Source organism: Hyalella azteca, unplaced genomic scaffold, assembly GCF_000764305.2.
Source record: "Hyalella azteca isolate HAZT.00-mixed unplaced genomic scaffold, Hazt_2.0.2 contig5637, whole genome shotgun sequence".
NCBI lineage: Eukaryota > Metazoa > Arthropoda > Malacostraca > Amphipoda > Hyalellidae > Hyalella > Hyalella azteca.
Genome location: NW_025935820.1, coordinates 60895 through 88309, shown reverse-complemented (window position 1 = coordinate 88309; position 27415 = coordinate 60895). Strand labels below are relative to the sequence as shown.

Below are 27415 nucleotides of genomic sequence, written 5' to 3'. Positions count from 1 at the left end.
ATGTGGATAAATGATGAAGTTAATTGATTTTGATCCGCAGCTTAATGATGTACATTGTGATATTATGTGTTTGGGAAGTGATTCGACCGTAATAAAAAATTAGAATATGATTCTGGCTTATATTAAATAAATTGAATATTCATGTGTGCACCCATCAGTTATCAATTAATATGTACCTATGCTTTAATTTTTCATGTTGTGATTATAGAAAATAATTGAGACGCACTCGCGTGCTTGTTGTAATGACGCAATAAACGACATAGGTTTTGATAATTATGAATAATTTTGTATCCGTGTATAATATGAATTATTAGTTTGGGAAAGGTTGGTTCCTGAAATGTAACCGGTCACATTATTTAGGCAGACCTTCTGGAATCCTATTGCTGATCAGACTAGTTTATCTGTCGTCCCTTGGCTTATTTTATAAAGTCATTTTTATCGCTCAAATATTATTTATATTTTAGTCGGTGATGCGAAGTTTATTCCATTTAACGCCGCGTTCCATTTCGTTGTATGCGTTTCGAAAAATATTCTGATAATGATTGTGTTGAAATGATTTGAATTAGGTACATACCCCCTATTATTGTAAGATATTGATTGAGTAAAAGTATTTATCAATGGACTAAGAATTTAAATCTTGATAATAACGCCTATGGTTTAATTGAAGAAATTGCAGATGATGTCATCCACTGTCGAGAAACAAGCACGATGCTGGAGCGCCATTCTAAGGGTAAATATCGTCTTGCGATGCGCTATGTTAATTTTAGACTAATTTCATGTAAGAAATTGATAAAACATATATCGATAATATCAAATAAATGCTCTTCTCTACGTCCGTGTTCACCATTTTATTTCAAACTCCGACAATATTGTAGCCTTAAATATGGCCGATCACTCTTAATGTGATCACTCTTAATGTTAATTAATAATATGGCCGACACTCTTAAAGCTGCCGCTGTTCATTTGAAGTTAAAATTTAACATCCACATTATTAGGAATAATGTTCATTTATTACTTTATTTTCTTTGGAGCTTTTCTGAATTAAATAAATACGTAAACCGTCAAGCAAAGAAGTCCATTTAGATCCTGAATGGGAACTGTGTGTTTTGTATGCAGTCGTATACACTGCAACTATAGATGAATGTCAAAATATGCCTATGTATGATACAATGAATAACCATTTATAACACCGTTGAATACATTTGCATGCACCAATGATCTTACGAAGCAGGTTTAAGCATTTGAAAGCGACTTGTGTGAACATCAGTTGCCGTAGCATGGGCTCTTTGCTTGATGAAGGAATTACTTAATATGAACTTCTTTTATTACAGGCATTAATTGCAATGGTCCTGGATTATAATGAAATTAATAAACGTTTTTTATGCCTTACCGTAACAATACCCCTGATGAAATTGTAAACATTTGCATTCAAATTGATAGATTGCGTGTTACGGGATCTAGATCAGGGCTGAGGCGATCATACAATAACCTGTGATATCGTTCTATGAAATTCCGAGTAATTTTGCTCAATAATTTCGCTTATAACTCATTTTATTGGATTATGGTTATTTCTGCCATCATTTTTCACGATTTCTCGTTCGATTTTTTTCTCCTCATTAGTGAGATCTTCGTGAGTACGTAGTGTGTGAGAGCTTCGTGAGTAGTGTGTGAGGAGATCTTCGTGAGTAGGTAGTGAGTGAGATCTACGTGAGTAATGTGTGTGAGTGAGATCTTCGTGAGTAGTGTGTGAGTGAGATCTTCGTGAGTAGTGTGTGAGTGAGATCTTCCTGAGTAGTTAGTGAGTGAGTGTGATCTCTGTGGGAGTACTTCCATTGTTAAATTATAGATAATTAACATCTTATGATCAAACAACGTCCATCACAGTTTTTTTTATTAATATTCCTACCCTTTGCTCTGCTTCAATTTTAAGTCACGAGATACAATGAACTTAGGTTAGAAGCTGGCAGGCCCATGAAAACCTTCTCTCCAACATTAAACTAAGCCCGCAGAAACCCTCGATAATTAAACTTATGTCCTCTTTTAGTTACTGAAGTAAATTAATGGCAGCAAACGCCGCTCGCTTAATACTATTGTGAAAAACATTCGTGACACTTGTTTATAACAGAGACAGGATCTCACAGTATGAACCTTCTAGTAACGGTATGAACCTTCTAGTAACGGTACGAACCTTCTATAACGGTATGAACCTTCTAGTAACGGTACGAACCTTCTAGTAACGGTACGAACCTTCTAGTAACGGTATGAACCTTCTAGTAACGGTATGAACCTTCTAGTAACGGTATGAACCTGAGCTCATGCAAGCTACTATGATTCGAGCAATGTCAAGTGCGCTGGAAGTGTACGTTATGTAAACGATTGTTTCGATTTTGGTGGTAAACTATTTCAAAGTTGCTGAAATCAGTTAAGTTACTGACCTACACCAACCTCCTAGCATTGTAATAACTAAACAAAAGCCTGTGATTGCATACTCAATATATTACAAGATGATCTTATAACGGTCTTAACTTGGATTGTACAATGTACATGTTTTATATCTAGCCCCCAACGGTGACCATATTACGAACCTCAGCAGACTCAGATTCTGTTTCGACTTTACGCTGATGTTCAATGCAATGCTGTTTGGCAACCGCGTCGAAAATTCTCGAAATCAGAGCTTGTTCTTAAGGTGAACACCTTATTATTTTATATGAATTTTAGCCGAGTGATATTAATACTACACTGAAACCCTAAGTTATCTCGATTACGTTTTCTTCTGTTGCGGTGTTTTTATTTTTTTCCTTTATAATATGATTCATATGTTACACCCATTCCGCTTCGTTTTTCGATATATTCTTTGGGCTCTATTTTTTGTATTAATTATTGCAAGCTCCATGCCGCTTGTAAATGCTTACCAACAATGCCACATTCTGTTTTTCAATAAGTCTGCAGCATAGTGATGTCAAAAATTAAGATTTTTATTATTCTCCTGCAGCCGATGACATATGCTTTTTTCCAACTTGAATTCATTTCAAGATGGTTTACTCATATGTGGCAAATTTTCTCTTATTCCCTATGCAATATTTCTCCATTTTATCTTCCCCTTGTTAATAAACAGTGGGTGTGTATGAATTTAAATGTATTTTGAGGCGAGCTTCATCGTCATTAAACTTGAACTCACTTGAAATGCTAAATGAAATTTGCAGTAAAAAGACATAGATGAATGTTATAATTTACATTTTTAATAAAGCGTAGACATAATTATAAAATTGATTTTTAAATACTTGATTTATGCAACAATTTTGCGGAACAAAAAATGTTCTAAAGGTCCCATTATGATCCTAATGCTCGAATAATGGATAGGCTTCACAGGTGTCTAGCCCATTTTTAGCGCATTTTCTCATTTATGGAGAAAAAACCACTATTATGCTCGCCTTGTCCGTCCGTACGTCTGTCTGTCCGTCTGTTCGTGACTTCACGTTTTCGTCGACGAGAAAATGCTATCTGTCACTCACTGCAATGAGTACTGAGTTATATTTATTTATTCTATGAAGTTTCATGATTTACACCTCTTCTTGCCACGTATATACGTATATCTTTCTTTGCCATCTAACCTATAATATAGTACTATTTACAGATCTATTTAGACCAAACTTTATTGGAATGTGCGAATGAATTCTCTTGCTTTATGAGTCGAGCGCAATCTCTCTTGCGTTTTGATGTTGAAGAAAGCACATTGGCATTTAATTTTGATGTTGAAGAAAGCACATAGACATTTAATTTTGATGTTAGAGAAAGTACATAGTCAGTGCCCTACTTATGGCTCACTGTCCAAGGCTCTGAAAGAAGTGCTAGCGAAATTCACCCAACAACCGTAGTGCGGTGACCTAGAGAAGCAGCCGATAAATTTTATCCTACAATTTTAGCCGTTCAAATTTTGAACGGCTTTTTCACGTCCGTAGGACGTGAATCTGAATTGTGCCTACGCAAAATTGAACGTGTTAAATTTGGCTTATTTTCTTGAGAAGAAGTTAGGAAACGATGTTTCAGCATTCGTTTGTAAGATTATTTTTACGCTTTCCTTGTGAATACTTACTATGCACATTTTAGTTTCATGTATCTAATTCCATATTATGGTTTAGTCTAAGCGATTATCATGTAATTGAGAATGACATATTCGTGCATTCCATAGTTGCATGCACGTTATTGATAAGTGAGATTAGGTATTTTGGTTTTGCGATTGCATTGTTGATTTACACGTGCATAAGCGGAATGTAAATTGAACGAAAATTTATGTCAAGTGTGCGCTGTTTTATGCCGGATCAAAATATACCGCAATAAATGCTTTCTATTTTCAACGAAATCGAATTTACTCATTATTTCCTATATCAAATGTCAATATTAGGCGGAATAAATCGTGTGGGATGCCAAGTTGTTTTAATCTCAACATATTTACCATTTTATTTATCACTTTTCACTATAAGTAATCACGGTACGCTATTAATTGTAAACTACCGCACTACTTCTTACCTTGAAGAATATCAGACCTACTCACATATACGCAATGTTCAACTCAACATGTACGCAGCAGATGAGTAATGTTCAACTCAACATGTAAGCAGCAGATGAGTAATGTTCAACTCAACATGTACGCAGCAGTTGAGTAATGTTCAACTCAACATGTACGCAGCAGTTGAGTAATGTTCAACTCAACATGTACGCAGCAGAGGCTCGAGTCAGGAATTAGCCGTTAGCTCCAGATATTTCCTGTAGTAAAATCTTCCAAACTCCTGATATTCCATGTAGTAAAATTTTCCTGGTTTCTGACATTCCCTGTAAAGGTTTCTGAACTTCTGATTCTCTTAGTAGTAAAATTTTCTAAGATCCTGATATTCACTGTAAAGTGGAACCAAGCTATAGCGGAGTCGATGTTAAATGAAGAAATGTCATTTAAAATTAACTATAATCCCAACTCTCCTATGTATTGCATGATCCTTTAACCTTTCGTCAAGGGATTGCATTTACCGTCATCAATACTATTCGTACCTAATGGCTTGGGGACCAGAGGTTCCGTCAGTAAAGGGTTAAATGGCAGGACAACTTTCGGTTTTCGATGAATGTTAAAAAGTAGCAACGACGAAAATATTGTGCAGCTTTGGTAGCGAAACGACGACGTTAATCTTTAAAAATTTTTAAATCCATATTAATGCAGACATTTTTAAGTTTAATTCACACAAACATCAGGATATTGCTTCTTCGTCGGAAACAACTCGAAAGATGTAACAGCAAGTATCTTTAACGGCACACTAATAAATAGCAGATAATGTGATACACAACATGAACAATACGGCCATTACGGTACGGTACTTCCCTTTTGTTGGGTCCGTGCATTGCAAACTGAATAAATGTTGAAACACTGACAAAACATGAACACAGTTAACTATTTTTAGACATGTAGTACTAACTAAAATTAATTAGGTAAATACCATTTTTCAGGTACACTAAAAACTAGAATAAGGTGGATGGACATCGAGATTTTAACGACATTCAATGAATACCGTCACTAATTCGATTTTTATTACTAAGAGGATTTTTTTTTGTTTTAAGTAAACCTGATTAATTTACCAATCTAAAATGACATTTTATTGGTAAATCAAAATCATCAAAATGTCTTAATGTCATTTTCCAGTCTTTGGAAAAAGACATTAAGAACCTGCAGAAAAATTTGCTCGTTGATGTAAATTATGCTTTTTATTAAAAATGCGGAAATTTTTCGAGTAGAAAGGAATTACAAATTAAAATGTAAGAAATTCTGTGGTTCGACCATTGAATGAATTAATGTATTTCTAACAGAAGTTTGACCGAGAAGTCCAGTGAAAAATAACTCTTTATTTTTCAGTTAATACTACACAACATATTACTTTACACGCTGGTGTTCTTACCGTAAACATTCTACTCGTCATCTTACATCACAGCACAGATCTATTAAAGCTTAAATAATACAGTCTCGGTATTTTATGAAATTACAAAGTATTATAGTTATTATATTAGTATAATTTATAAAATATCTATAATTATGGGGATCATTCATTTTGATCAACAATCCCTGTCACGTATCTCTAGCTGTTCCATACGTTAAATACAAGACGGACATATTTTCAACCGGTCCGGTACCTACAGTGAACGGATTTTACTGCCGATCTCCATAGTGGGAAATATATGCTCTTCAAACAGCAAACGGAGCTTTCCTGTCGCTCTCGCAGACGTGAGATTTGCAGCTTGGAAATTATAACGTCTCTAATTCTTTGTAAAACAACGCGAATGAAAAACGAAATTTAAAATTTATACGTCACGACGTGACTTGAGAGCGGCGAGATTTAAGAAATAATGTTTTCCGTTCTGAGACTCAAAGCACGCAATTTGTAAAATTAAAAAATTAAAATGTTAAACAAAAATAAAATATGAACTTTATGTTACATATGGCAGACTAGCGGCCTTTGGTCGAATACCTGCAAAATTAAAAAAATACCTGCAGAAAAGTACATAGTTGGAGCGTCACCGATATATGCTTGACGAACCTCAAAATATATATACATAAATATATATTAATTTAAATATACAGTCTCAATGAATTGTAATGTCAATGAAATTAAAACTCTCACGAAAGTCCACTGTTACCCTTAACTTTTAATACCACGAATTTAATCTTTTAAAGACGAATACTAACGAATTTCTCTGATAACCTTGTTTCAATTGCGCACACTGCCCTTGACAGATGTAAACCGTAGTCGATGGCGTTAGAAAGACATAAAAATTTAAGTAATTTTAATGTAATAATATTCTCATTGATTATTACCTGTGGCTTTTACTCATGTTAAGATTGTCATTTGCAGCGTAAAAGAATTTTAAATAGATGCAACCCTTGATTCGCTTAGTCTTAAAGTGCCTGTACACGGGTAGAATATTGGCCGATAGTATTAGCGGCTAATGTTTTCTCGCCCTTGTTCTACCGGCAAGGAAGAATAGACACAAAGCCGGTATAATGAAAATAATTACTTATTTTACCCGCTAGTACTTATTTGAAGCCGACGAGAGAAGTCTGCACTCGGCGAACGAATGTCGATCCTTCGATGAAGCAGAATATATGAATTTAGTTGAATAGCATAATATTGAGTTTAATTTAATTCGTTTAAGGTTGTTACTCGACCAGAGGATGCGAAAACTTTTGTCAATTAACTTAAAGTCATAGAGAAAGACTAGGTAGGACGGAGAAATATCTTGTAAACAACATCGACATGTTTTCGTGAACTTGCAGAGCAGAACAGATCACACCACGGCTGATTCAGCCCTCCTATATAGCTGCTTATCGGAGCATAAAACACAAATTTTTTTCATTTCATGCGTGCACCGCTGCCCGCTACTCGGCACTGAGGCTGAAGCAGATAGTAAGGGGCTTTATGGACTAGTTTCCAGTGCACATATAAGAATAAATAAGAAATAAGAAAGAAGCAGCTAGTACTCCACACACAAGGAAAGTAACTCGAGAATTACAATCGGCTAACATTATCTGCTAAGATTAGATCAATTATTATCGGCTGATATACTATATACGTATTGCTACAGATCTAATAACCGCTAATATTATCCCTGTGGACAGGCACCTTCTTTCGTATTTGCTCTACAAAATCTCGATAAATGAAAAATATTTTACGTCAATATTATTTCCGGACACTCCGGAGTGTCCGGAATATTTTTTCTCAGATATTATCGCTATCATTAGAGCTAGTATATGATAACATCACATCATAAACCGAACTACATTACATATACAGAACCTGAGTCTGTGCGGACTCTGAACTACAGTTTATTAACGTTTAAAGGAAAGATTCTTCTGTAATGACTAAGGATACATCACATCGATTATTATTTAAAGGTTCAGATCTGATCAAGCCAACGGCTTCGATTGAATCAAGAACATCGTAGCTACTGCGTGAACCCATGGGATTTACTCTATTTTCTCCATGTTTCACTGAGGCACTCGTCCCGTTTAATGACGATTTTGAGGAGTGAACTTTATCTTCGCAAAATTCTGCATTGATTTTTATAGGTTTGGTTTTTTCTTGGAGTAGTTCTTCATTTTCAGAATACTCACTGGAGTCGCATGAATCAATCATTGGTATTTCAACGTCTCCGAACAAATCCAATAACTCGAGGTCTCCAACACCCAAACTGTACTGTTGAAAAGAATTCTCGGCCAGTTTACTGCTTTTAGTATTTTGTCTTACGTTAGCATCATTCATGTTCTCGGCGTTTGCTATTTCGCAATCACAGAAAATGTTCAGTTCCTGATGCGGCTCGGCAATTACGTTTGGCTGAGGCTCTGGAGAAGATGAACAAGTTGATGTTTGGGAGCAGGGCACAGAAAGCGATTGCGGGCTCAAACTTGGCTCATATGAAACAACTGACAAAAAAGATACCGGCTTTCCATGAACGTTGTTAGAGTCGTTTTTCTTCTGTTGAGACTCGGGCGTGGGCTTCTGGCTACACGCGAGCCTAAGTTTTTCTTCATCGGTCAGCTGAGGATGTGGCCGGGATCGCGATAGTTTATCATCCCCTCCGGCAGCGCAGTCGTTATCCGAGGGAAGAAACCTGAGGGTAGTTGAGCTCTAAAAAATTATTCCGCTATGATATCCTACTTCAATATCATATAGAAAATTATCTACAGCTATCCCCGGCAACCGCTCATAATCATCAGTTTTGAGTTATCAGTACTGCGATGTCACTCATTAAGATACACCAGCTTCAGTTTCCCCACCAACAATTGCTCTCCTCGGCAACTGCTCATAATCATCAGTTTGAAGTTATCAGTAATGCGATGTCACTCATTAATATACACCAGCTTCAGTTTCTCCAATAACAATTGCTCTCATCGGCAACTGCTCATGATCATAAGTTTTGAGTTATCAGTACTGCGATGTCACTCATGAATATACATCAGCTTCAATTTCCCCAATATTCCTCCAGTTCGCACTCTAAAAAAATTTTGTTTGTATACCTGGTAGATACAGAAGAAATGTCTTCTACGAGTGATGGTTGTGGGGTAGAGATGGGACCAGGAGAAGATCTTCCTCCTGAAGAAATGCCGTTATTGTGGCACTGCGAAGGACATGACCCACGATGTTGCTTGTGCACATCGCACATTGTCACCTGTGCAATACAATAATATTATTAATTTTCCGTAATTTTTAAATGTCAAATCTTGTGTTTGAAAATATAGATAAATAATAGCATCGTGTATCTTGGTTGACTTATCGTTAGGCTTCAGCTGACCGTTTAAGACATCCACAATTCACTGATTGATTATAAATCGTCGTCTAGTTAACAACTATAACTTTACTAAGGAACTGACAAGTAACCGATAACAAAACTCTAACCTGGCGTTGTTCGTATAATTTGCAATTGAAAACACGATCCCAAGCACTGCCAAATCATTCATATGTTGTCACTCAAACAGATTCACTTAGTGTAATCTTTTCAATCAACAATTTTTCCACTTTGTGGTTATAACACATAGTCAGTGACTGATAAGTAATACTTACTAGTCCCTGATCCGCCATTTTCAGGAAAATTCTACTTCACATATCTAAAATTCTACTTTAGGGCTTGAAATTGTTATACACATATTATAAAATGCACTAAATTAAAAAATAAATCACATGGGTTGAAGTTGAACTTCTGTGATTGTGTCCTGGGGAGGTAGTGAGGTGGTGGATGGTGTTGTTGAATGATGAAACTCCGCTCCGATACCTGCACGGAATGAAGATGGCTTTAAACTGGGTGTACTGTTTGAAAACATGATTCTTTTTGTTTAAAAATATTATTTAATTTTTTAATCCATCATCAAAACATGAAGATGCGTTCATTGTACCATAGAAGTTACCATCACAGACGCATTTAATCATGTGACAAACCTGTTTCCTTCGTGTTATAAAAACGTTGTTTTCATCAATTTTTTTCATATATATCTCAAAACGTTTTTTTTTCAATGAGTGATTTGGTTTAAATTCGCACCGAGCTTCGAAAGAACACTTGCTTCCAAGTCATGTCAGAATAATGGAAGTAAATCTCGATTTATCAGGAATTCTCCGCTTTCACGTCCCACGTTTCCAAATTTTAACTCATGACAAATTCTCTGAACGAAATTGACTAAATTTTACTTCATTCTTGTTCACGCACAAAATTTCTGAATTTTCGTTACTCTTGAAACACTTTCAGCTTGAAACACTTACAGCTTGAAACTCTTACAGCTTGAAACACTTACAGCTTGAAACACTTACAGCTTGAAACACTTACAGCTTGAAACACTTACAGCTTGAAACACTTACAGCTTGAAACACTTACAGTACCTCTTGGCAGCGTCGGCGCAAATGCCGTACTTCTCGAGCAGCAGGACGAAGTCGCGGCGGTACTGCCTGGTGAGGATGGCGTACAGGTAAGGATTGGCGCACGAGTTCAGAGGGTAGAAAAATACCAGCAAAATCTTGGCTCTGGTCACGTCTATCAGAGGCCATCCCGCCACCGCCGTCAGACTGCAATACAATAATTAGTACAATACATTAATTAAGTCCAATACATTAATTGCCTTCAACTCAGAATTTAGCCTAAGATGTGAATGGGAAATTGTCCAATTGTTTTTGATCCTAGCAGTCGGTATATAAGAATAAACATTCATGGGAATGCGTTAGATACATGAAAAAAGTATAGCCATAAGTTACTATTTTTCATCAACAATCTAAAAAGAAATACTTTATATGTTTAACTCGCCCAAAGAATGCAATGGGAGCCCAGCACGCGAAGTCGGTAAAAACCAGCAACGCCATGCGCTTGGCGACCTTCAGGTCAGATCTGGCCGTGGTAGGATTATGGCCCCGAATGGAGAAGTACATCAACATGTAGCAGCCGCTGTATTGAAGTTAAGCCTTCATTAATACGTGGAGATTGAGAAGTACACCAACATGTAGCAGTCGATGTATTAAAGTTGAAACACTAGCTTTATTGGAAGCTAAATTCTCATTAATGTATGAAAAGCACCGCGAGTAACCAATTTATCCATATTTCGTCATTCTAAGGTTTCAATTAATCACTTATCTGATGGGTATTCAAACAAGAAAATTTCAACAGGCAGGGTGAGTTAGTACGAGGCTCGATGATTCCAACGTTCTAAGCTTTCAACTATATATAAGCACCAATAAAGTGGGGAATAAAACTATTGAATATCTACGAGAAGAGTGTTAGTCTCAAGCCTTACCACCCACCATATTGAGATGAAGGCGAGGCCGTTGATGAGCAACAGTGCTATGAGGTACCCGATTGCTGTCGCGCTACTCGCATCCATGGGTAAGCATATGCTGCAAAAAAATGAATGTATTTAAAAATACGTGCTTGACTTATGTTATGAGAACTTTGATCATGAGGTATCATTGGTAAATATTTACACGTTATGGAGAATGGGGAATAGATATTGTAGGTACAAGGAAGAAAAAATTTGTCCCTTAGTTTGGTATAGAGAAGCTCCATGTGCCTAACAAAGCTTTATTGACAGTGTATTATAGTAAGCTGAAAATTTTCCCACTACTTTAAATTAGACCGCTAAGATAAAGGGTGACCAACTAGAACTTGGGCGTTACATTTTTGGCGGCCGGCAGTTAAGCTGCTGGTCCCGACTGGCGTTATATTAGTTCCTCTCTTGTTGGATTTTAACTCTAACGCCACGGATAGAGGTACGAGATAAGGCGCTAGATCCCCGTGGTTGGAGTTAAAATCCTATAAGAGAGGAATCAGTACACCGGTTGGGATCAGCAGCTTACCTAACGGCTTAGCGCAAGTAGAAGGGAAATTTTCAGCCTACTATATTACAGACAATTTTTTACCGGTTCAGATATAATTCTTAAGTTTTAGTTTGTTGAAATTTCTCATATTTCCCCTTTATACTTCATGATCAAATTTCATTCCGTTCTGTGTCGAGGGGAGCATCATCCTGTACACACAGTTTTTCACGAATTTCGACTCCACTCTCGCAGTGAAATGAGTTGCAAATTTCATAAGAGACGTTGACAGTTTGCGCTAATTAACCGGTTGTCCTGGACTTGCAGATGTTGATGAATTTGTTGTTATCGTAGGTGGGAAATTTCAGGCGTTCTGTTCCACGCAATATCTATGGAATTAAATTATGCGTCTAATGCTCTTCATTTCCCAGCAACGTATTATACTTGCTATGCATGTTCCTCTTCATTGGAGAACCGGTCTAAATTGTGTTGCAATGTCCCTGTGTTTTTGTTAAATACATCTCATCTTTTGTTTCCAGTTATGCTATAAAGCCTCACAAAAGTGAAAGAACTTAGTTAAAAAGTTAATGGGAGTTATTACTAAGATCCACTGGATGCATCGACTGATATCTCGTAACCATGTATAAGTAAAATCCTAGTATTTTACATCCTAAAGTACAATTTTTCACCATTGTGTCATGCGAGGCACCCTTTGATTGGTTCATATGGTTAAACTGATCCATTTAAAACAATGTGTTTTGAAGCATAAGATGTTTTCTCTCGGTTACACTCCCATGATCTTAGTTAGAAACAGTAATTTTTCTCTTCAAACTGGTAGTAACTTAGAGTATTTCTGCAATTTGGCTGTCGCTTGACTTTTCTGAAGCCCGATTAAAAAAATATAATTAGTGCACGATCAAAGAAATGGAAATAAGATCTTGGAGGCTTCAATGTATTGACCCTCAGTCTGATAGATACTTCTCACTTATTCTTGGTTTATGGAGAGGTATTATAAATAATTGATGATGTGTCATGTCAAACGTGTCTACTTGGTTTATGGAGAGGTAATATAAATAAAAGATTATATGTGTCCCGACAAACGTGTCTACGAACCTTAATTGTGAATGCAATTATATCTTAGAGACCTGGGGCCATACTTTCAAAACGCGCTAAGTTAACGTAAGTATTTACGCTCTATTTTCTTGTCTGTGATTGGTGGATTTTGCTTGAAAGGCCGTCAATGATTGGCTGATGAACTTACGATCTCTTAACTTTTTTTTGAAAGTATAGGCTCCTGGTTTTGCCACAGTCACACCTGGTTTTGCTGTAGTCAGAGACTCCCAACAGTGGCAACGCGGCCATCACGAGAGCGTAGAGCCATCCGGCAAGCATGATCTTGCAAGCCATGACCAACTTCAGACGCTTGTTGAGGTTTATGGCGTATGTGATGGCGTACCAGCGTTCTATTGTGATCACAGTCAGGCTAAAGATCGACAACTCCGATGAAAATACCGTCAAAAACCCAGCAATTTTACAGCCTGCACCTGTTGGAATATTAGTGTGTGATAATCAAATGCCTCTATATAGTGTGGGATTTTAGAGACGAAACTATTTTTCGGAAATTAGAATATAAACTGTTAGTAATTTGTCTTATAGCATGATAAATAGGCAGTCTTTTGCACCACAATTGGAAATTTAACGGAGATTATGTTAGCGATACGATAAGTAATAATAACAATCATCACTTGAATCAACTTTAAGGTTCATAAACAACATTTAGTCGTCGATTTCTTCATAAACAATAATTTGTGCTTCCATTAGATAATGCAAATCCCACCATTCTGCCAGTCCACGGCGTAGTTGAAGTATTGCGACACTGTGTGTGCGTCCATAGCTGCGATGATAAGAAGGTACAGTCCCATCATCAGGTCAGCGATCGCTAAGTTCAGCATCAGGAACTTGCTTACGTTCATCCTTGAGTAATGTATGTTTTATATGTAAATAACTCACTACATGAATATGAATTTTGATTTCGTTCATATAGCAGTTACCGCCAAAGTAGCCTTCATATAAATTTTAATCCGAGCAGCCGGAATCCATTTTGCACAAAATTTGTACCACAGATTGGAATAAAAATCACAAAAAATTGAATTTAAAAAATTATGCTGACACCTATTTTGTTACACTACTAATACTATGTCAAAAAATAACCCTTTTTGGCCCACACAAGTATTGAATTTAGTGTTAATCCTGCGGATATTTCATGTTACTTGAATGCATCATTGTGCTCTGTAAAGCTGACATTATTGATGATAATAACTCACCTGAACCTCCAGGACCCGAGCACGACAATAACGGCCGTGTTGCCCACGACGGCCGTGACTACGACCGCCCACACGGCCACGCGTAGCCCCACGTTGCCCATGATGTCCTCGCAGGGGTTGAAGGCGTTGGGCGCTGGAGTACAATGTACGTCCGGGGCTTGTAGGACGAACTGCCCGCAGTTGAACTCGAGGGTCTGGTTGTGAACGGGTGCCTGTTGTTGAGAACATAGAGTATTATTTATCGTTGTTGGGCGCTGGAGTACAATGTTTATGTAAAGCTGACGTGATTGATGATAATAACACACCTGAATCGCCAGGACCCGAGCACGACAATAACGGCCGTGTTGCCCACGACGGCCGTGATGACGACCGCCCACACGGCCACGCGTAGCCCTACGTTGCCCATGATGTCCTCACAGGGGTTGAAGGCGTTGGGCGCTGGAGTACAATGCACGTCCGGGGCTTGTAGGACGAACTGCCCGCAGTTGAACTCGAGTGTCTGGTTGTGAACGGGGGCCTGTTGATGAGAACATAGAGTATTATTTACAGGGGCCTGTTGATGAGAACATAGAGTATTATTTACAGGGGCCTGTTGATGAGAACATAGAGTATTATTTACAGGGGCCTGTTGATGAGAACATAGAGTATTATTTATCGTTGTTGGGCGCTGGAGTACAATGTACGTCCGGGGCTTGTAGGACGAACTGCCCGCAGTTGAACTCGAGGGTCTGGTTGTGAACGGGGGCCTGTTGTTGAGAACGTAGAGTATTATTTATCGTTTATTAGAAGCTGAATATTAAATATATTATCTTTATTTTATTGCTTTCGTTTAGTTCAAATGAAATTATTAACAGTTAAGCGTCGGTTAGCAAACTGGTAATAAGTTGACAGTAATGAGACACGTATTATTTTAACAAAAATTTATCAAGATCATTTTCAGAAATAATTCACTCAGGAGCATGAGTGAGGGCACTGTCGAGATAGCGATGGACTTTTTACCATTGTAAGGGTGACTCTGACCAGATAAGCCTGTTAAAGTGTCACTATTTGTTTATTTTGTCCCATTGCCATTCTGACTGCATGTCCGAAGACATTAACTGGCTTTCTTAAATCACTAACGGCAAATAACGATAAGTTCATTTTGTTCATACATACAAAGTGTCATTATTTGTTTATTTTGACCCATTGCTGTACTGACTGCATGTCCGAAGACATTGACAGGCTTTCTTGAATCACTAACAGCAAATAACGATAAGTTCATATTGTTCATTTATACAATTCGCAGATAGCTGCAACGGAACGCGCAAACATTCATAGGTTTTGTGTTGGTCTTTGTTGTGTGGATGAGAAAAAACGAGAAAAATTTGATTAACTAGTTACAAGGTACAGAAAACTTTTCACGCAATATTTTTATAATAGGGTTCGAGATCTAACAAGTACGTAACTCGTGACGTATCGTCACACGTATAAAATTGATTATCTTGCGGATTTTGTTATGCATCTTATAAGTCGTATTAGCTCGTGATTTGTACAATTGACATAAATTGTTAGTTGCACCAGCCTGCACAATAAAATCTGTTCGTGCGTTTGTTGAAAAGACAGGCACTTGATACACGTAATATTTACTGGAAACGTAAAAATAATACAATGTTAATCTAGTGAATTACGTGATGCGGCTCTAAGCTGTGCGAAATTAAACAGTGGATTGCAAGTGAAATAGGCTCAGATTTTTGTCCTAGTTAGTTACTATATTGTCGCAATTTATGGCACGTCCAATTCAGTAATTCATAATAGTGTTTCTAGGTATGATTTAAAATTTATGCGTCACTTTGCATGCATCACGTTTATATTTCACTTATACTATTACAAACATCAGGTTAGAAATTGTGTGTTTAAACTTATAATTTGAAAATAGCGAATACACGTGCCTATAAATATCAAGTTATTTTGTTTTGAGCTTCGAGAGTCATTAATGCTGAAATCCATGATAAATATTTTTAGTTGATAATAATCCGTTGTCGAGTCTCGGAATAATTCGAGACTCGACAACATATTTGAATAATTCGAAGTAAGATTGAAAAAATAAGGTTAATTTTCGCTGTAAATTGAGCGCATGAATATAAAATAAAAAACAGCACTCTATTTCGAAATAATATTGCATACAGAGCCTATCAAAAACATTCATCCGATTTCATAAAGTCATAACTTTTATTGTCCGACCTTCTATTGGAAAAAAGGAAACATTCGAATTTGATGTGATTCAATGAAATCATTGCGGTGGACAATGAATTTCATTTTAACTCAAAGAATTCGTAATCAGGTAATCTGTAAAATTAACATTTTATCTATTTCTTTCTTGCTGCGGTTTATTAAAAACTCCGATCATGTTCCTCCGCTACTAGATGCAATGGATAATATGAAGATTGCATATAAACTGCTATGGAAGCTGGAACTCAGGACAAATTCGATGAAAGTGTTGGACGAATTTAACTCTCATATCGACGTATGCTATGCCTCTCAAAGTCGACGTATTACAAATATTTGATAAGATGGGATATAACTTTTTTAGTTTCCTTTTCAGGCAGTAAGAATGTATTGGTTTCATGTACATTATATTAGTGTTCAAACTATTGACATGATAAATCGCACAAAGGGATGGTTTCTTTGATATATCCTGTTTTGTTTATTTAGAAGATCAATTAAATAGTCAGAAGCAAATTAATCCACGCGATGAACAAATCGACCTTAGGTTATCATTCACTTAAAAATATTTTGCCCTCGTACTTTAAAACACAAATTTTTTCATTTCATGCGTGCACCGCTGCCCGATGCTGACGCGTGTCTGTGCTCGTCAGAACTTCTATGGGATTTCGCGTTCCTATATATAGGGGGATTGTTCCTGAGTGCCCCACCGCTGAGCTCGCGGTGTCTGACTGCAGATCTCGGTTGTAACGCTGTCTCTTTCGAGCCAGTTTCAGCGGGCTGGACATCTGAGGCCTTCCGCCCCTTGTGGGTGATGAATAATTGAGACCTTCCACCTCTATGGTGATATTCACCTTGACTTTCGGTGCGAGATAGCCAAATAGCTGAAGCGCTAGTAAACATTTGGCCACTAAACTAACTAACTAACGCTACTAGACACTGAGGCTGAAGCAGCTAGTACTCCACACACATGAAAAGTAACTCGAGAATTACAATCGGCTAACATTATCTGCTAAGATTGGATCTATTATTATCGGCTAATATACTATTTGTTGCTACAGATCTAATATAGCCTTACCACCCACCATATTGAGATGAAGGCGAGGCCGTTGATGAGCAACAGTGCTATGAGGTACCCGATTGCTGTCGCGCTACTCGCATCCATAGGTAAGCATATGCTGAAAAAAACAATGAATAGAGATAAATAAAACATATGTGTATAACTTATGTTTTGAGAACATTGATCATAAGGCATCAATTGTAAATATTTACACGTTATGGAAATTAAAGAATAAAGAGGCAGGTACAAGGAGAAAAAATTGTCCCTTAGTTTCGTATTGACAAGCTCCATGTGCCTAACAAAGCTATATTGACAGTGTACTACTGTATAGCAGGCTGAAAATATTCTCATTACTTGCAAGTTTTAGACCGCTGATCAGCTCTAACGTAGGCGTTACATTTTTGGTAGCCGTCAGTTAAGCTGTTGATCCTGACTCGCGTATTGGGGCCTTACTTTCAAAACTTGCTAAGTGAACGTAAGTACTTACGCCCTATTTTCTTGTCTATGATTGGTAGATTTTGCTTGAAAGGCCGTCAATGATTGGCTGATGAACTTACGATCTCTTATAGGCTACACTTATATAACCTTAGTTAGAAACAATAATTTCCCTTTTGACGACCTTGCAAACTGGTATTAACTTATGGTCTTTCTGCAATCTGGCTGTCTCTAGATTTGTCTGAAGCCCAATTAAAAAAAAAGTTTTGCACAGTCGACGAAATGTAAAAAAGATGAGGGTCAATGTAGTGGCCCTAAGTCTAATAGATACCTCTTACTTGTTCTTTGTTTATGGAGAGGTAATATAAATAAGAGATTATATGTGTCCCGTCAAACGTGTCTACGAACCTTAATTGTGAATGCAATTATATCTTAGAGCCTCACACCTTGTTTTGCTGTAGTCAGAGACTCCCAACAGTGGCAACGCGGCCATCACGAGAGCGTAGAGCCATCCGGCAAGCATGATCTTGCAAGCCATGACCAATGCCCGCAGTTGAACTCGAGGGTCTGGTTGTGAACGGGTGCCTGTTGTTGAGAACATAGAGTATTATTTATCGTTGTTGGGCGCTGGAGTACAATGCACGTCCGGGGCTCGTAGGACGAACAGCCCGCAGTTGAACTCGAGGATCTGGTTGTGAACGGGTGCCTGTTGTTGAGAACATAGAGTATTATTTATCGTTGTTGGGCGCTGGAGTACAATGTACGTCCGGGGCTCGTAGGACGAACAGCCCGCAGTTGAACTCGAGGATCTGGTTGTGAACGGGCGCCTGTTGTTGAGAACATATAGTATTATTTATAGTTTATTAGGAGCTGAATAATAAATATATTAGCTTTATTTTATTGCTTTAGTTCAGTTCAAATGGAAATTTCATCACTTAATAGTTGGTTGACAGGCTGTTAAAAGTTTACAGTAATGAAACACGTATTATTAAAAGAAAAGTGGATCACGATCATTTTAAAAAATAACTCACTCAGAGACATGAGCGAGATATTGTCGATATAGCGATGCACTTTTTACCATTGCGAGGGTGACTGTGACTAGTTGAGCCGGTAAAAGTGTCACTATTTGCATAATAGGACCTCTTGCTTTTCTGACTGTATGTCTGAAGACATACACACGCGTTGTTATTTCACTAACAGCAAATTACTATAAGTTCATATTGTTCCTTTTAAAATTTGAAGATAGCTGCGACAGAACGCACAAACATTCATGAATTTTGTATTGGTTTTTATGATGTAGAAGAGAAAACACGAGAGAAATTTGATTAAATAGTTTTAAGGTACGGTACTGATAACTTTTCAAGCCGTACTCTTATATCAGGGCCCAAAATCTAGTTAGTACGTAACTCGTATTGTACCGTCATGTTGTGAATCCTGCGTATACAAGTGGTGTTAGCTCGTGATTTGTACAATTAAAACGGAGTTTCAGCAGTTTACCCAATAAAAATCTGTTCATGCATTTGTTGCAAATACAGGCATTTGATCTACGTATTATTTACTGGAAACGTGAAAATAATACAATGTTATTCTAGTGAATTAATTGGTGCGACTATACGCTGTGCTAGGTTAACAAATGGATTAGAAGTGAAACAATGATTCAGGTGAAATAATCTTGAATTTTTGTACTCATTATTTTCGAAATGGTCATAATTTATGGCACGTTCAATTTAATAAATAATTCATGACACTGTTTCTAAGTATGATTTCATATTTATGCATCCGTTTGCATGCATCACGTTTATATTTCACTTATATTACACACATGAGGTTAGAAATTGTGTGTTTGAACTTATACTGCGAAAACAGCGAATACACGTGTCTATTAGAATTACGTTATTTTATTTTTTATTTCCGAAAGTCGTTAATGCTGTATTCAATGAGGAATATTTTTAGTCGATATTGATTCGATGTCGAGTCTCAGCCAACAAAACATTTCTGAATAATTCGAAGTGAGATTGAAAAATGAGTTTAATTTTCAATGTAAATTTAACGCGCATATATAAAAAATATCTCATTTAAAATCAAAATATTGTATACAGAGCGTTCAAAAACATTCATTCGATTGCATGAAGTCATAACTTTTAGTGTCGGACATTCTTTTAGAAAAGAGGAAACATTCGAATTTTACGTGTTTCCATAAAATCGTTAACAATGAATTTCATTTTCAATCAAAGAATTCGTAATCAGTGAATCTGCAAAATGTACATTTTATGTATTTCTTTCTTGCTGCGGTTTATCAAAAACTTCGTTCATGTTCCTCCGCTACTAGATGCAATGGATAATATGAAGATTGCATAAAAACTGCTGTTGAAGCTGTAACTCAGGACAAATTCTCTGAAATTTTGGGACGAATTAAACTCTCATATCGACATATGTTATGCCTCTCAATGTCGACATATTAAAAATGTTTGATAGATGGGATTTAACTTTTTTAGATTCCTTTTCAGACAGAAAAAATGTATTGGGTTTAAATATATTATATTAGTGTTCGAACTGTTGACATGATAAATCGCACAAAGGAAATGGTTTCTTTGATATATATATTTTTTGTCTGTTTAGAAGATTAATTAAATAGTCAGAAGCAAATTATACTCCACGAGATGAACAAATCGACCTTAGGTTATCATTCACTTAAAAATATTTTGCCCTCGTACTGTTTTACCACAACAAACAATTATTAGGAGCTTTCATTTTAAATTTCTTTTATTGATCCTGAATGAACAAACGTGAATTTTTCTTTATGTATTTAAGAGTTGAAAAAAATTAGGCTGTAATCTACTCACCGCGTTTGTATGAAATGTGCCGGGGAATGAATGGAAGTCCGCGTGTGATGAACTTCCGGCGTCAAGTGATGTGTTGGGTCTTAGCATCAGCCCCACGGTGGGTGGGAGACCAGGCAGCAAACTCATCTGTTGGTCAACAGGAACAAGTGTTTATCTCTTAACTAAATCTGATGTATTAAAGTGTTTTTCAACTGTGAATAGAAATGGGATTACAAATTAAAAATAATTATTTAAAAATAGCGTTTAATCTATAATAACGCTAAACATACTTTTTATGCTAAGAAATTTTTTGCAGCTGAATAGGAATGAATTTTATAATGCCTAGCAGTTTGTTATTTTGTGTGACAATTACAAATTGCGCCAAAAATGTATAATTACATTAGCTTAGGTCAAAAAAATTAGCATGCAAAAGCGCTAAAGATTTTTTGACGCAATTCGAAAATATTTTGCAATTTAACTACACAAACATTGGAAATAGATCATACTTTTCAGTCTTAAAAAATTAAATCGGGTGGCAATAGTTTGTCTGCACTACGAGAAAAATTGAAAATTTTGTGTCAATGCTTCTGCAGATAAATTTCCATCTTTTCAAACTTACATGATTTTCAGTGTCATTTAGAGTCCCAAAATTTCGAAAGCCAAGAGCAAACTGCTGATGCCTGTTGCTTCCATCACGGAAAAAGTTCGAGTTCTGGATTTCAAACGCACTTTTGAAGCGAGACTCGATTCCAGGGCCTTGATTTCTTTTGAATTTTGGAAGTGGAAAACTTCGAGACGGTGGAAGAAATGAACCGTCTTGAAGTATAGAGCTGGATATTCGGCTGCTAGGTGTCGTTAATCCAACTACATTTTCCAGCTGATCTGGAAAAATCTCAAAATTGTGCAGTGGACCCCAAGAACCAAAATCGATTCTAGAAAAATCATCAAAATGTTCACTGAAAGGAAGCGGCGATGAAGTCAGCAAATACTTCTCTTTGACTGAACGAGGACTCGAAGAGGTAACTTTTACCGAAGACATCGCAAAATTTTTATCAGTCGTTTCCGAGGCAAGATCGGGGAATTGAGTAGACGTTTCCTTCCAGTTACCATCGTAAGAAGACTCAATGAAGCCACGACCAAAACTGCCTTCCGTTGAGAATAGACCGCGGTCACTTGAACTGTAATGATAATTCTGAAAGTTGATAAGATTTCGATCAAATTGATTCTTGTCCGACAAATCGTCAGAAATAAATTTATTCTCCCAGAAGGAATCCGTTTCCAAATTTTTGTCCAATGAGAACCTGCTATCACTAGAGCTTCGTTCAGTCCTAAGCGTAGATTTATCTTGGCTTGATTCTTGAGCATGAAAATTCTTGCACTCTTCGCTTTCCACGCGACTGATCAACTCCTGTGAATATAAAATATTACTGAAACTCACGAAGAATTAGAAATCAATAACACAAGTTATCAAAAATATAATTAGCAATGTGCAAAATGTTTCAGATTATAGATTATATAATACAACCTAACCAATTTATCATTTATTTCAATGGATAATGATATGTATTATTCGCATGCATGTTCCTTTTAAACATGATGTTCATTTCGTAATTGAAAAAATCCATCTCCCATCCACAAATTTTGTCCCATCGGAGCCACACGATCAATTCGAGTATCACTCAGACGAATATCATTGTATTAAAACAAATATACAATTTACAATTAATGTAATGGGATATATTTAACGCTCATTATCATACAGCACATATGTAGAATAGTAAGCAACCTCTATTAGGTTAAACTCTACGGTATTGACACCCAATATTTAAGTATCTGTGCTCTCACCAGCTTGCTTCAATTATTATTGAAAAATAGGATATTGAAATCTTGCAATTGAAACCTAACAATTAGATATTTTTTCTTGCCAAAACTGGCAACCTAAAGAAAAATCAAGAACTAGCAATAACAGGGAGTTATTACGTCATGATCGTTGAGTTATCAACTTCGATATTGAAATTCATGGCTTCATGGCCCAATTATTTCTCATATCGGATAATAAAACCTTGTTCTTCGTAGCCAATATTCTGCTATCAGTCTATGTAGACTGAAAAATTGAATAGAAGAATTTATGTCACTAATATAATCCTGCGTTCACACAACTCTAAATTATTTGCCTACACTCACCCTACGTGGGTCGAAAATATTAATTTATTTCACTGAAAAATCCCGTGATGGCTCAATTACTATTTAAATGCTTCCACTCATTATCTCTAGATTGAAGCTATGCCTTTTTATTACAAAAAAATCCTAAGTTTACACAACTCTCAACTAAATACCTTCACTTGTCAAGTGTGATTTGAATATAAACATAAATGTAACTTATAAAATTCCGTGACAACACAATTTACAATTAAATGACTGCCTTGACTCACTCTCTGATTTGAATATATGCATTTATGTAACTTATAAAATTCCGTGTCAACACCATTGACAATTAAATGACTGCCTTGACTCACTCTCTGATTTGAATATATGCATTTATGTAACTTATAAAATTCCGTGACAACACAATTGACAATTAAATAACTACCTTGACTCACTCTGTGTGATTTGAATATATGCATTTATGTAACTTATAAAATTCCGTGACAACACCATTGATAATTAAATGACTGCCTTGACTCACTCTCTGATTTGAATATATGCATTTATGTAACTTATAAAATTTCATGATAACACAATTGACAATTAAATGCCATGACTCACCTGGTGTTTATAACGTCTAGAAGGATCGTGCTGCTGAGGGAACTGGAAGGCACAGCAGTGATGGGGGTACGTGAGGCGGGCTGTTCTCAGGCTCTTTAAAGCGTACACTGACGGGAATATTTTTAGCGTCGGAGTGTCTTCCAGCAGTAGCTCTTCCAGACCAGACAGCCCGAGCGTTGGTAGCCACGTGATGGAAGTGAAGGATAAGTCTCTGGAGAGTGATCACTTCCATCAACTGTCATTTATAGGTTAGAATTTTAATAAAATTGTGGAATATTGTATGTGGCGGATATTCTGGTGCAGATTAGTAATTTTTATTTATTTATGAAACGGTAATGCTGGGCGTCGCGAATTTAATAATTTGGCGGATAATTGCTCTTCATTCTTCGTAACGAACAGAATCTCAGAAAAATATTTTGTTCCTCACATGGAAAACGATGAAAATTATTCTCTTCATTGAACAATAGAAAGGGATACAGTCTATGTCCAATTAATTTGAATCTATAATTTGGCCAAAAAAGGAGTGGAGAAATTGTCAATAAGCCTTTAGATAATTATGTAGAGAACGGCATACAATATTCCATCAGATAAGTGAAATAACTAATTATAGATTCGATTGGATTTGTTGGATTCTTCATAACTTACCTTTTAAAGTTACATTGTGCAACACCAAAATATTGAGAAATCATAAATTAAGGTGAATCTATGCATGCAATAGATCCAGTTTATCATATCCTAGAGTGCACCGGGCAGAAGTACAGTGTAAATAAATTATTACTGTCTCTAGTACACGCATTGCGGTATATACTCCATTCTTTTATTTGCATTACATCAGTTATGGTCATATACGACTTGTCAATAAGTAAAATGAGTGAGATTCACCTGAGGTTTTTATTTGAAACAAATTTCATATGAAACTGGGGGTATTATATATATGATTGCATAAAGAACTGTGCAACGTATTAATTTCCCTGTGCGATAAAATCGTAGATATCTGATAAATATTTCCGATTTGGTTATCTAAATAAATTGACTATATTGCAAATAGAGATTAATTTATGGACCATAACAATTATTTATAATAGTGACAACAGAATTGATAATATTGCAGGTGGAGGTTGATTAATTTACAAACTTGACACCATAATACTTAATTATAATAATGACAATATATGAGAAAGACACTCACAGAGTGCGGAGGATCAGCACTCCATCGAACGCGTTCTCATGAAGTTCTCGGAGCTCATGATTTCCTTTCAGGCTTCTGAAAACAAATTACCGTGAACTAAATCAGGTTTTAACCGTTCGTTTTGACGCCCAATTTAATTTAGTTTAGTTTTAATTAATTTAGTTAGTAAACGGAAGAGAAGACTAATTAATTCCAATAATGAATTAATATCAAATGTTCAAAATACATTCAAATACAATCTAATGAATGCATCAAGAAATCTTTCCTCGAGGAATTTAAGCCACAAACAGTAGTTTTTAATCAATTTAATAATTTAAATAAACTTATCCTGAAAGTTTCAGGTTGAGAGTTGGTAATCGGCCCAGCTGAAATAATGAGGCAGTGGAACCCTAAGTTAAACTTTTATTATAAAAAAATATCTCGTTTGTTCTTAATAACGAACTCGTGAACTCGTGTGTATTCTTGTTAGTAAGTTGTCAATTTAATTATCGTTGACGGAGTCAAAGTCTGTAATTGCACATCGAGGAACGGGTCATTGAACTTCGAACATTCTGAACACACAGAGTAATTGGCAGCCTGATTAAATTTAATGCTGACTGCGATTTTTTTATTTTGGATGTTATGAAAAACATGGGATATTTTTTCCACCGATTATAAAATTCATTGTACTTTTATTATATAATGTGCTATTATAATATTATTATGTTATTATATATTTATTATATAATAAATTTTATTATATAATGTGTCTTAATAGATAGTATATTATTTATGTTTGGAAATGTACTGTAATTATAAAGTTAATCAAAAGGTCAATTGTAACAATCACTTAATTATTATAATTTATTATTCTATATTTATATATAATTGAATATTTTTGAAATATAACTTGAAGCATAGCAATAAAATCGAAATTTACGCCATGTTGAAATCAAGATTTTTAAAAAGTCGCTCTATCGTATAGATCAAGTGTTGTACCATTTATCGATTCTAAATGCGAATCCACATAATTGCCACATAGGAAAGTGAAAAACAATTTTTCGATGCGCAATACCCCATAGAAGATATATGGATTCGACCCCATAGAAGATATATGGATTCTATTCCTTCATCAACAAAGCAGAAGGCGTGAGTTTTTCAAACCTGCTACCACTTTTATGTCTTGCCAACTGACTGGGAGCGTCATTTTTAAACCATGACTGTTGTCGCCTTAGATAAGTTCAACTGAACAACACAATCGTTGATTGTTGGAGAAAATGACATTGTTGATAACGACTTGTGTAATTAACCTTAGAAAAAAGGGTGTCGTGGAAATTCATATGATGAGCGTATAAATAAGGTATTGTCAGAGAGAACTTCCACATTACACCACAATAGTGAATTGCTTGCCACAGAGATATTGTTGACAATGGCTTTCGTAGGTAACTTTTGAAAATAAGGTGAAATCTACGTTAATGACATTATTTTTTAACTAGTGTCTGTTATGTGAGAAATTTTCAGCTGAACCATACAATGGTGAAGCGCTGGATACAAGACATTGTTGAAAGAGATTTTTATTTGCATCGGAGCAACGAATTTCGTAATAAACCTCGAAGCAAGAGGCGCTTTCGAAATCCACGTTAACAAACATTTCAAGTATTCCATAAATAGTTACATTTCGTTTATATTGTTGGACTCATTTAATGAGCTCGAGGCTTGCAGCTAAAGGTTGTTATTGTAACTAATTGTAACGCAGTGAGTAATAATTAGCATTATTACCCACTGCGACATTAAGTTAAAGATAATTTTGACACTTATTAGGAACAGAGGTCAGCAGAAGTTCAACTTCTAACCAATGTCTGGCCACGTCTATGAAAAATAATACTTGTAAAAAAACTTCTTTGAATGATGGTCCAAAATTGTATTGGTTTTCTACGAGAACTCACTTTAATTTTCACTTAATTGAAGGATTTATATCTAATTTAGTAATTTCTATTTATTTTACAAAGTCTTAGCATATTTTGATACATTTTTCTTTTCCGTAAATTACTCTCTTCTAAAATATAAATAACAACACATTCACAAGAGATATATGAGAAAAATTGTCTTTTACTTTTTAATATTTTCCCTCATGCATTTTTTATAAAAGGCAACGTCTCAGAACCGCCATGTGAATGAATGTGAATTAAAGACGACGTCGAGGTTCATTTAATTACGCTATTGCACGACTGTATTGCTAGTAAAAACTAGTCAGTAATAGGAGCTATACCTGCGTCGATAATAACGTTAGAAACAAACTTCTTTAATAAAACAGAAGGAATCATACGAACATGGCTGTGGATGTTTAAGACAACCAAACAATTCAGATTATTTGCAATTAATTTTTAATTTAAACACAAATTGCTTGACATTGAGAATAGGCAGTTGCGACTCATCAGATGGAATTCAATTTCACGATGGACGACCAGAAAATGCTGCAAACCATGAGGTTTGTAGAATTAATTGATTTTACGATGAAACATTAATTTTATTTGATTTTACGAAAAAGCATCAATTGATTTTACCAGGTAGTTGCATCTAGAAGCAATTTTGCTATTAATATTTTATTAGTTGGAAACATTATTTTCTAAATTATCAATTATAAACTTCCAAGACAGATTATTAAGCGCCAAGAAGTGATAAAAGTTTTAAAATACTTACAAGGTTCCAATTTGAGAGCCAGCGAACGCTCTTTCACCAACCACCTTGATGTGGTTGTAGCTAAGAAGTCTGATGTAAAGAAACAGTATTTGATTTTCAACACAATAAAATTGCAT

The 27415-nt window shown here is 35.9% G+C and overlaps 1 protein-coding gene across 1 annotated transcript; it reads right to left on the bottom strand.

The window, feature by feature from the left end:
* Positions 1-2555: 2555 nt before the first annotated feature.
* On the bottom strand, positions 2556-27415 carry LOC108682327. Its single transcript, XM_047880586.1, has 19 exons — positions 27300-27415; positions 24621-24695; positions 23432-23642; positions 20687-20812; positions 18601-18670; positions 18290-18428; positions 17427-17526; positions 14830-14892; positions 14475-14663; positions 14147-14358; positions 13660-13796; positions 13138-13366; positions 11313-11405; positions 10822-10959; positions 10404-10586; positions 9714-9804; positions 9053-9204; positions 8150-8646; positions 2556-2680 (listed from the first exon to the last, which is right to left on the bottom strand). Exons 1-19 carry the CDS (start codon positions 27413-27415, stop codon positions 2556-2558), a joined length of 2946 nt encoding a protein of 981 aa, XP_047736542.1.